Source organism: Leptosomus discolor, chromosome 16 (genome assembly GCF_034619465.1).
Source record: "Leptosomus discolor isolate bLepDis1 chromosome 16, bLepDis1.hap2, whole genome shotgun sequence".
NCBI lineage: Eukaryota > Metazoa > Chordata > Aves > Leptosomiformes > Leptosomidae > Leptosomus > Leptosomus discolor.
Window position 1 is genome coordinate 13352510 of NC_141406.1, and position 12034 is coordinate 13364543.

Below are 12034 nucleotides of genomic sequence, written 5' to 3' on the forward strand. Positions count from 1 at the left end.
AAAGGGAATGGTCTTTGCAGCAGTGGTATTCTGGATGGATAAAGCTGAGCAAGACTGCTTTTGGGCCAGGAAGGAGAATGACGCATTAATCAAGGTGTGAGTGTTGAGTCTGCCTTTAAAAAATGCTGACTTAGGTCCTAGGAATCTGTTTCAGATTTATGCTGCTTCTTCTAACGGCATAAATAAATCCAAGCGCAATATGTATGCAGCGCTTCCAGTTGTGGGAGGGCACTGTGTCCTCCTCCAGGGAACTCTGCAGGAAAGGGAAGGTGGCCAGGTGGCCAAGCCTGGTGTTGCTTCCCAAAGTCCAAGTTTGACTTGGGATCAATGCTGACATCTCTTTGAAATCACTTTCTTCAAGGAGGCATCTTCTTGGGAGATAAAGGAGATGCAGACAACCCAAAGAAAGTCTTTAGGGAGGCAAGTGAGGTCGCCAGGTAATGTCTTTGCTCATCCTTTTGCCATTATGTGTTTGGCTTGGTTTTCTTACAGTTGTTTCTGTTAATTATCTTTCATTTCTTAGTTATGTGAAAATATTGCAAGGAAAATTGTTCAATAGCTGAGTCAAGGGTATTGACCTCTAGCTCATGAGTGTGATCTGTCGTGGGGGAGATTTTTCTCAACTTCAAAAGGCGGCAGAGCACTGAACAGGCAGTGGTTGATAAGAACCTGAGACAGGGGGCTGGTACCTGGTCTTATTACTGGCTGCTGTGTGACCTTCTGTGATGGGTTTTTCCTTCCTAGGGCAAGTCTTTTAACTTTATGATAGTGCAAAATGAACCTCCTGTGTGAGGCTAGAAAAAGCTTGTTATAGTTCCTGTCTGCATCTGGGGCTTTTTCTTCCTGTTGAAAATGGGAAATAGCAGCCGTGGCACGGGGTAGGTGGTTGCTGCTGTGGTGTAGCTCGTTCCACCCCTAAAAAGCCTGTGCTCCGCATCCAGGACGTGGAGAGTGTGAACTGGTCAAAAATTGTTGAGGTGACAGCTAGGAGAGCTGTAACAGCACAGCTGGGAGTAGGGCTGTAATGGCCCTTGTGTAGCCTGAACCCACTGGTGTGAGTGGTTCTTCTGCGCTGGACCCAACAGGTATGTCAAGGAGCCAGGATTTTTGCTGTAATACTGTTTCCATACCCTTCAGGGCCAGCCTGTGAAGCCTGGCCAGGGTTTGGCCTCCAGGAGTCCAGTAGCACAGTTTAAACACCCTTCACACACTAACTCTTATTCCTTAATTACAAGCTGTCAGTTGTCGTCACTCCTCTGCTACTTCGTTCAGTAACAGCGAGGCTGGCCTCGATGCTCCCAAAGTGACAACTCCAAACCCAAGTTCATGGGATAAATGGAGAGATTTTGCTGGGTCTCTTGATCTATTCAGCTTCTGCAGATCCCAGGAGTCCCTCCCACTTTAAAGAAAGGGCACATTCTTAAAAAGTTTGTTATTGTTGCGAGGGAAACCGTTAAAATCAGAAGTAAATGCAGCACACTGTGTGTTAGCCTTCAGACAGCCTGAAGCAATAGCTCAGAGATGGACCTGACTCATCGCAGCAGGATATTGACTCTGGAGCATAATTATGATGCTTTGAGAACCTGATTTTAAAATAATTGAGGTATAAAATTATGCGCCTGGCTTTCACAGTTACCACCGCTCTGTGTATAAATTGAATAACGGCCTGTACAAATGTGCCACTTGGCTATAGCAGAAACAGCAGCGAGCCTGGAAATGTCCTGCGTCACCATTGTTTTCCTCGTGCTGAGAGAAGCCGGCTGCAAGCTGAGTTTCGCAAACAGCCTTGGGCTGCTGCTGGTTGTGCAGCCGCAGCGGTTTGGCAAACCCGTGGAAAGTCCAGCTCGGTGCTCGGCGGCTGGACAGCCGAAATCCAGCCTGCTGTCAAAACGCTGGCTGCTTGCTAATCGCGGCACGTTGAGCATCTCCATTGAAACACCTCGGGCTGCTTGTAGCAACGGGCTGGATGCGGTTAAGTGCCAGGGACACAGCTGGTGTTTTGACACCCGTTTTCCAAAGCTGCGTCGTGGCTCCCTTGCTTCCAGAAGGGCTTTCTCTGCTCTCCGTAGCAGCCATCGGGTCTGCAGAGCATCTTCTGTGTTTTGTTTGAACAATACAGTGAGCAGTCTCGGGTGAGTTTTGATTCTCTGTGAAGTCCCAAGACTTTGGAAGGAGGCTGCTGTCCTCAGCGAGTTGTCTAAAAGCATGATTTTGTCACCTTTCTCCCACTGGCGTGGTGTTCCCCAAGAGCTGAATCTGGTGAAAACACCATATTTATCTTCCATGGTTTGCCACCTGGGCTCCACTGCTCTTAGGAGGGTTAGGGCAGGTTGTTTTCAGCTGAAAGGCAGCCCAAGCCACAAACTCCTTGATTTTTTTTTTTTATTTTTTAAACCAGTCTTGCTTAAAGAAAAAAAAAAGGCAAACAGGTCAGGTTTGTTCTCTTTGTGCTTCCTTTGGGGTGGGGCATCTGATCCCAGGTGCCTTTTCCTGCCGCCTCTCTCAATTTGAGGTTATAATGTGGTCCTTGCTATTGCCCAGTGTGTTTCCAGGGTTGTTTTCTGCCCAGCTTTCGGGGGCTGGTTGCAGTAGCTGGAGTGGGCAGCTGATGGAGTTTTTGGGAACATCGCCTTTCCTACGGGCACATCATCAGGACCTGCGGCTGCCTGGAGACCTGCAGGCTGAGCCAAAATGCTGCTTTTAAACATTGACCGCAGGGAAGTGGAAACCTGATGGGGAACTTCACAGCAAAACCTCAGCTCTGGTAAAAGCCGAGCAGGAAACTGGCCCAGGAGCCGCTGCTGTGGCCAGACATGCTCCACATGCTGGGTGCTTCGAGGCCACTGCTGGTAGCTGCTGCTGTGCCTGCTTGGGGCCAAAATAGTTGGGTTTTTCAGTCTGTAATAAAGTAAGCCCTCTTGTGTCTTGGCCATCTGAGTTATTACCTGCCTGGCACTTCATTATAAACACATTTTTCCATCTTGGTACTGGTTTCCTGCCATTTTGTTGCTTTTAAGGTTCTATTTTTTGTTTTATTCATCTCTTCCAATCGATAGAAATATCCTGTTTTTAGCAAGCAGCAAAGGCAGACGTGACTGATGTCCTTATGGTGAGAGCAGAATCGCTTTCAGAGCATTTGGGGAACAGGGCGGGGAGCTTTTAAATCTAATTTTCAAAGATCTCTAAAGCATAACGAACTGCTCAAGACATGTAGCTGAGTCTCCCACTGCCATTAGCTCTAGGAGTTGGGATCTCAGCATTGTACCGAGGCAGATCTGGGGCCAGTGCTCTGTCATGACACTAATTAAAGACCACCTAATGAGGGTGTCTCCACCTGTTCTGGAGGATTAGTTTGATGGAGGAAATCCTGCACGTGCGTGTGGATACATACACACGGCAGTGTCAGGAATCACGGTCTTCCCAGAATTATTCTCGACAGGGTTTGCCATGGCAAAGATTTTTTTATTCCTCCCCTCCGCACACAGAGATTGCTCTGACAGCAATAAAATGAAACAGAGAATTGAATTTGAAAATAAATTGTTTAGATAATGCAGCACCAGACGGATAGCTATTCCAGAAGAGTCGGTCCAGGATGGATTGGCTTTGCTGCCAAATTAGAAATGCGGCAATCAAAGGAAAGCAAGCTAACAGCACAGTGGTGCGGGGGCTGCCTGCCTGGGTCAGGCAAACCCTTTGGCTGGGAGGTGTCCAGCTGTTGTCCAGCGTAAACTCAGCGGTGGGTCAGCTCTGGTGCGAGACGGAGATGTTGCAGTGCCCTTTGAGTGCTACGCAGATTAGGAGTCAGTAGACCTGGGTTATAAATACTGAATTTTGTCCCTAGTTTCTCCGTGACCATGGACATGTGTTTTAATCTCTCTAAACCTTGCAAAAGGTGGGTGAAGTGCTGCATAAACACTGAGTAGCGCTGAGGCCTGTTGATAGCATTATGGTTTCCTGGTTCCCAGGTTTAATCCACTAGATAAGTTCGTTGGTTTTAGTCTGTGATTTGGGGGAATTTTGGGGTGTTTTTTCTTCCCCCTCCAGGTGTAGGCTTTGGGGTTGGTTTTGCTCCAGCAGCTGTATCTGAAGACTTGCAATAAGCAGGTACAGCATGAAGGTGGATTTTGGTGATGGGAAGGAACCAGGCAAGTGCTTTGTGTGCCGGAGGAGCGGTCATCAGATCCTGCTGAGGCTGATTTGGCCTGATACCAGCCAGCTTCACTTCTTGTGTCCTGTCTTCCTCACCATTCCTCTTCCCTTGTGCCCCCCCCCCCCCCCCCCTTTATTACATGATTTTTATTGTCTTTATCCACAGCCCATAGGCAGTCTTAAGAATATTTGAAAAGATACTGCTTTAACCCTTGGTGTGGTATATGCTGTATTCCCTGTATTCTTAACCAATAATTCGATTTTAATTGCCTTGAGTTGGGGTGTGATGGGATTTTTTTTATGTCGCAATTTGATCTTTGGCTATATTCTTATGCAGCAGGAGTGTAAAAATGGGTCTGTCATCGACATGAGAGGCGGGAGGATTTTGCCTGTAGATTACCTTGGAGGTGAAAGAAGGGATCCTACCAAGACAGTAATTCAGAACAAAGCCCGGAAGAAAAGTACATTTCTGCTGTCTTTATTGTTAAAATCCAAATGACTTTTCTTCATCATGGTGTTACTGAAGGCTGAGGAAGTCTAATTATTGCCTTTTCTTGCCGCTGAATGAATGTGAGAGGATAAAACCTGATACCTTTGAGTGGATGCATCTCTGGTGTGTTGCTGACATTGGAGAGATACTTTATTGTCTGGCAACAGAGGATCTGCCTATTCATTTTGAGCTTTTGTCCCGTCTCTTCCATGGAGATGCTGTTGCATATGAAAGTGTGATTGATACGGTGGCAAAGGTCAGGAGGGTAATAGCTTTGATGGTATACCCTGAAGCAAATCAAAGTGCTTCTAAAAGATTCTGTTTAATTTGATGCCAAAGGTCTGGTAGCACTCCAGGCACGTTCTTCTCTCTACTATTAAGTTTATAGCTGTTACAAAAGTGAATGTTTGCCTGTTGTTGTTTTTTCTAATAGGATGTTCTGCAATAAGAATGGGAAATAACTGCTTTTTTTTTTTTTTTACCTTTCTCTCGCTCTCTTTCAGAGATCCTCGATGCATTCGCTTACCGTTATTTAAGGAGCCTTTACTAAAAGCTTCTGGATTGTGCTTCTAAGCGGACAAAACATTTTTTTGTATTCAAAATGCTTATAAAGGAATATCGTATTCCTCTTCCGATGAGTGTGGAAGAATATCGAATCGCACAGCTGTACATGATACAGGTCAGTACTGTTTCAGCCCGTGCGGGTGAGTGCAGGCTAACACAGGGCTTCGTGTGGAAGAGTGGAGTATTGCTGCAGAGTTAGATGTTTTAAATTTGAGGTTTGCTGCGTGCTCGTAAAGGAACAGGCTGGGGGAAAGTAATACAAACTTTGGTTTATGACTTGCTTCCTCTTGTCCTTAAATTAAAGAACCTCTGTTTGACCTACCTGGGGAGACAATGGCCCATGGATAGGCTATTCCTATGGAAAGAGGCACTGAGCCTAAGTGTGTGAGCACCTGCCTGGAAGCGATCAAGCTGTAGGGCTTGAGCAGCCGCTGCTTCTTGGTTGAACTGTAGTCACTGGTCGTGCCAGTTCCAGCTGCAAACCAAAGGCTCATGCTCTTTTGTTGGGAGGAAACAGTCTAGTATAGATTTGAGAGGGTAAGCAAAAGGCATAACTTTGAAAGTAGGGGAGGGAAAAATCTAGATGTAATATTCTTTGCTTATGTACCACTGTGAAACAGATACTAATCAGTTTAGGCGTAAAACTTAGATTAGTTTTAATAGACCTCTGAATACTGATGGGAATTTTTGTTGAATTCCCTGTCTTCAATAAAGCAGTTAATTAAAATGTTGGGGTTTTGTAACTCAAATCCTCTGTGCCCATATTCTCCCAGTGTTTGAAATCCAACCAGGAGCATTTTTAAAAGGAAATGAATCTGAGGTGTTATTTCATTGTCCCACGCTTTAAATAAAATTTAATTTTGCCATCCAGCAAAACACCATCTAATATTGAGTTTGCAGTAGAACTCTGCTTTCTGTGGCAGGATGAAGTGATGCTAGAAAAATCTGCTTTGGCGTAAAACCAAAAACAAATTAAGAAAAAAAAAAAACCCAAACCCCCAAAACCAAAGCAAAAGCATGACTCCCCCATTTCTCCCCCGACCATCCAACTGTGTTCCTTTAAGGACTCATGCACTTGGACTTGACTGTTTAAAACAGTGTATGGTGTATGTTTTCCAGTAATAATGGTCAAATTCCTTTTTCTGACACAAATGTATCTTCTTTGTGTGTTTAATCTCAATATTAGCGTAAATAAGTAAAGATTTTTTTTAGGTGGCTTCATTTTTGTGTATCTTTTCCTGATGCTGTAGCCACTTTGAATATTGTTGTAATTATTTTGTTACAACTTTTTCTTCCAATTTGGCTCAGCTGTTTTGAATAAAAAGCTGGTTGATGGAAGCAGGGTATTAGTGATGCAGAACTTGTCAGTGAGCAGCAGAGCATACAGGAGAATGATCTGATTAAGAAGGAGGAGCCCACCTCATTTAACAGAGGATGGATTGTTAACTGGGGAGTGTCTGTGGAGGCCTCCTGCGAGATGTGCAGGACTTGGGCAGGGGGCTGAATTTGCTGTTCACTTTCAGAGGTTGTTATTTCATTAATGCAGAAACTGGATTCTGCTTTGTTCACTTGACAGTGACTTTGGCCATGTATTAATGTTGAAGGACATGATAAGCCATTAGGGTTTCATGCAAGGGGAAGTTTGCTGGCCCAGGAAACTACTCAAGAAGCTACGTCTCTGAATTGCCATCCAGCCCTGCTTCAGACCTGGTCTAATTTTCTAGTGCATTGATATGCAGCAAAGTAAGGTTTCCTCGTAGATCAGGTGCAATAGCTGGTGTCAAGTCAAGTCTCTGATCTCCCTCCACTTACCTGAGGGTAAGCTGGAAACCCTGGATGTAGCCCAAGATCCAGGTGAGCTAGAGAAGTGCATGACAAGCAAGTGACTTTACTGCCTTATATGTACAAGTAGTAGAAGAGGAAAAGTTATCTGTGCTTTTTATTGAAAGTATGAGTCTCAGCTCAAATTTGAAAAAAAAAGAAACAACAAAACCTGAAAACCCACTTAGGGTAGAATGTGGAGTTTATGTTCTGTTCCTTCATGTTTGGTGGTGATCTACTTCAACTTTTCCTGAAATTGGTGGAAAGGTTCCTGCTGACTTCAATGGGAACTTTTCCTAGATCATGATGTCAAATGTCCTTTTTCTTCAGTTTGATTTAAAAGTGAAGGTTTTGTCTTTGAGACGGACGCTGGGGAGAGAGCAGTGGGGAGCATGACTTCCCTTCAGAAAACAAGAAAGTGCTTCATGTCTGTCTTTTCATATTTCCTCTGAAACGCTTAAGGAGGCCACAGGAGAAGCAAACTCTGTATGTTGAACCCCCTTAGGGGAACAAGCTGAGATATCTGTATAAAACAGCAGTGTAGAGGCATTTCTTAGAAATCTTTGGCTGAAACATAGAACTGAATGATTTAAAGTAGTTCCCAAGGAGAGGAGCGATTCTTAAAAGCAAAAGGTTTATTTCAAAGGCGTTTGTTGTCTACAGTATGGTGTCGTTATTGCTGGAGACACTAGTCAGCCTGGTCCCATAAGGAACAGGTTTTCAACAGTGTTGGAAAGGAGGTGTCACAATTATTCCTCAAGGATTTTAGAGAGCCTGAAGTGTGTACTTGAAGTTGATCACTCATTTAATCTCAAGCTCATGAGTGAAGATCACCATTAAACTCCAAACCAGTTGGTATAAAGTTGCGCTTTTAAGAGCAATCCAATAATTTTCCTAGATTTCAGCATCCTCCAAATGGACCTTCTACCTGAGGGATGAAGTAACTGGCCTGTGCAGTTGCTCTGGGAACCCTTTCTGTGGAAGTACTGTTTCAAAGCTGTGTGGGCAGGGACGTTCAGGCGCAAGCTGCAGTACTGCGGTCACTTTTCAAAGATGTTTTCATGGAGGTTTTTGCTTTGCAGTGGAAGGTCCTTTCATGTCCTTTCATGAGAGAAGAGTCCCTCCTTCTTCTTAGAAGTCTTAACAAAAATTTCCACCAGATTTGATGTAAGCAGCATCATGCCCAAGTAGCAAAGGATCCTTCCATTAAACTGGGACAGGCTGTTCTCATATTTACTATGTTTACTGGATGGGAGAATTAAAATTGCACAGTATATAATCCAGCATCTCTGCTGGTTCTCTGCGCCACTAGGCAGGCGAGACATGCAATAAATCATTGTGTGGGTGCCCATGTTGCACCATAACTCCTCTTATACTTAAAGTTCTCCAGGCTGGTGTATAAAGCTGTGAAAACTGAGGTGAGTGGCCTGCTGCTTTGCTTTTCAATTTACTTTTTTTAAAATTTGAGGGTGGAGGAAGGGGAGCATCAAGTCTCTCTAAGTGTTGGTTTCTGTTAGCTTCTGAAATATTATCTACAGAGACAGTGGTTTCGGTACTTTAAGTAGTACTTAAATTCTTCCATAAATAGGTTAATTTTACATTACAGCGAAGGGCTTAATGTACCCTTGACTTGCTTGAAGCCTAGCAGATCTGAACTGAATTGGTTTTCTCTATTAAATTTTAGATTATCAATATCCCTATTTTCATGGGAAACCTCTCACACAGTGTTGTCAGTGTCTTCAGGCTGGAAGCACCTGCTGCATTAGCCAAGGAGCCTTAGCTTTTCTATGTGCACATGGGGTTTTTTGCATCATTGCTGAGTTTTTGTCTCTTTCACTATCCCAATTAAAACATACTAATTTTTGTATCTGAGCTTGGAAACAGTGATCTTCCTTTCTTCTGTGGCCTGGTTTTATTCCGGTGCATAAAACAGGTGAAATATTTCCAAACGGTGACATCATTCTTTGTACCTCTTTTCTAAATGATAGTTTTGTAGTGTAACTTTTTCCTAAAATCTGTACACACATTTAAAAGCCTGTCCTGCTTCCAAGGGTGAGAGATCTCTGGATAAACTTGACCTTGAGATTGCCCATAGGACTGGGAAAGCTGCAGTTTGATCTGGGGAAACTGCAGGCTCCTATCCTGACGCAAGCAAAAAGCAACTAGAGATGAGCGCTGAAATGAGTTTTGTGAAGCACAAGCTGTTTATGGAGGTGACAACTGTAAGCATCTGTAGGGATTTCTTTCTTCCTGCAGAAATGCTGAACCAAGGACTCTGTCCTGGATGTCTTCTCTGACTCTGCACGTCCCATCAAAGAAAGGCATGTGCGATATTTCTGTCTCTGTGAGGACTTTGAAGCCTGTCGGGCATGAAAGATGGAACCGTTCTGTCTTATACATTAGATAGATCTTATTAAAGGGTCTCTTAATTCTTTATCTTCTAAGTGTTCTGCATATTTGTGCCTCAACAGCTATGCTTTCCTGTAACATTTGCTTCCTTTTCTTGTGCGAACCTACCTTTCTGTGTGCCTCCCTGTCGCCCCAGAAACAATGCAGACTTTAATGTTAAGTTTCTATGTCATAAAAACTTGTATTCCAAGATCTGGATGCGTTTGTCAGAAAGATCAGTATGTTATTAGCCAAAGGTCAGTCCATTTATCGTCTTAATACTGGTCATTATTGCGGTTCCATATGCCATGAGATTCCGAGAGACGGTTGTCCTTCTGACCCTTACATAAGATGAGAGAATTCCTCTTGTTATTAAATCTTATTTTTATATCGGTGTGCATAGCTTACTTTCTGTGCTGTAAATAAGTTCAGTCCTCGTTTTCTTCACGCAGTTTTCTCGGAGTACTTGTGACCTTGCTCCAAAGATCGTGTACTTTAAAAATATTCTTCTGGACCTGGTGATTGCCTTTTGAGGATGAGACTTATTTTAAGATGCTGCATCATCCTCATAAGCTAATAACGTTAATTCTTTGTCATTCAGCACTTTGAGGGTCCACCGCTGAGGAAGGGCTCTGGCCGCTGTTTGAGGCAATCTGTTAAAGGTTCTCAGCACTGTCTGCTGAACTCAGGCAGGATCCTGGGAATCGAGGGCTCTTCTCATCTTTTAATGTGAACCTCGCTCCTACAGTCCCTCAGGACTTTGCATTGATTGCCTTCCCCGAAAAATCAGAATGTGTTTCCAAGCATCTGCGGTATGCTGTACTCACCTGTCGTGACTGCTGATGGAGTACGCTGAGTCGCTTCCCTCCTTTCCAAAGGACCGTGATTTGTCTGTCATCTCAGCCTCCAGACCCCTGTGCTGGCCTATTTTCTCCTTCATTTGTGTGTAGCTCTTGGGTAGCACCTTTGAGAATAGGCTTAAAAGAACCTGCTTAGTGCTGGCAATTCTTGAGGCCATGTCCTGGTATGAGTGCAGAAGTCATGTCCCTTAAAATGCTAGCTACACTTGGCAATCGCCAGCAGGCTCAGCAGATGGTGAAAGATTGATTGAGATGGGGAAAACAAACTAACCCTTCATCTCTGAAGAACTGGATGGCTGATTATTTTTGTTTCATTTGCAAATACCTTGGCCATCTGGACAGACAGACATATATGCTTTAATTTTAAAAGCAGATGACACTGTTGACAGCTCTGGAGACCCTGGAAGGTTCACAAGTCTAAAAGCAGAAGCCTGGTTTGAAGCTTTTCTGCCAATTTCTATGCTGCAGCATTGAAAACCAGTGACTTCTATGTTCTCTTTTCTTCCTCTGGTTTTCATTACCTTTTCTTTGTGATCATGAGGGCTTGCATCCTTCTGAAAGAGGAGATTAAGACACTTGCAGTTGCTTAGGTTTGAGAACAAGGGCGGTACAGCAGGTACATTCACTGCTACCAGACTTGCAGTCTAATTTGCACGGGTGATAGTGACACCCATACGGGTTATCACTTTGGGAAAACAGACAGAAATAGCAAACGTCTTTTCTGCATTTACTTTTTTTCTTGTTTAGTAGTCATTATCCTGCAACAGTTCTTAAACTATTTGTTATTCCATACCTGGTGAAAAAAAAAAGATTGATTTTAGAGTAGTGAACTACGTTGCCTTGACAGTTCACATGTGCTCTCTTGCTCTAACAAAACTGAGTGAAGCTGAGATAAGGTTACCACACAAAAATTAGTTTAAACTTCAGATTTGTTCTAGGTTTAGTACAGGATGCAGCACTGATAATCCTGCTGAGCTCGTGGCTGTCAAAAATCCTTTTTTGTCCTTTATTTTTTTATTCTTATGAAAGAAGATTTCTGACATGTGGACAAATCTTGACTGTTGACCCAGATTAGGTTCTCACTTTTTCAAATACCTGAAGGCAAGTAATGAATTGAGCATTAGGAAAACTGTGGGGATTTCTTTAAGCCGGTCCTCCAGTATTTTAGCATACAGCCTATTGTTAGTGAATAATTGCACTGTGTTTCTAAAATCTAAGGGATATAGTCAGAGGATCAGAATTTATCCAAGACACGCTGAGTTGACATTTCATCTCTGATATGGGAGATACACAGTGTGATAATGGGCACAGTATGATAATGGGCAACTTGCTTTACCTCCCTTTAAACTAGGGACAGTAATCTCACAGACAGTGTCTGTGGAATAGTTAATACAGTGAAAAATCCATTTAAAGGCAGGGAAGGAAGTAATCAAGGTAAGATGAAATACTGAGTAGTAGACATTTTGAAAGATGGAGCATGTGGGATAAACAAGTTTGAGGTATCTCCAAAATAAAGTGATTTCTAATTCATGTGCCTCTGGCACATCCAGCCCTGGCTCTGTAGGAGTGTGACCGGGTGTCTTTGTAAGGCGAAGTGATTAATGAGTGGCCATGGGAACGGTTCTCTTAATGCTGTAAATTATTTATAGTCCTGCACAATTGATTGTCCCCAAAATATCCTGATTTTGTACAAACAGCTTCATTAATATCTAGACCTGATTGTAAATAATGCAGTGCCTACAACATTTGTACAAATTGATGC

The 12034-nt window shown here is 43.4% G+C and overlaps 1 protein-coding gene across 3 annotated transcripts in view; it reads left to right on the forward strand.

Annotated features, from left to right (window-relative positions):
- The first annotated feature begins 5240 nt into the window (after nt 1-5240).
- Nucleotides 5241-12034, forward strand: part of PITPNM2 (phosphatidylinositol transfer protein membrane associated 2) — a 66991-nt gene continuing 60197 nt past the window's right edge. For all 3 annotated transcript variants that reach the window (XM_086473904.1, XM_086473906.1, XM_086473905.1), the window contains exon 1: nt 5241-5318. In XM_086473904.1, the coding sequence (XP_086330030.1) occupies nt 5241-5318 (78 nt within the window). The remainder of the gene's footprint in view (nt 5319-12034) is intronic.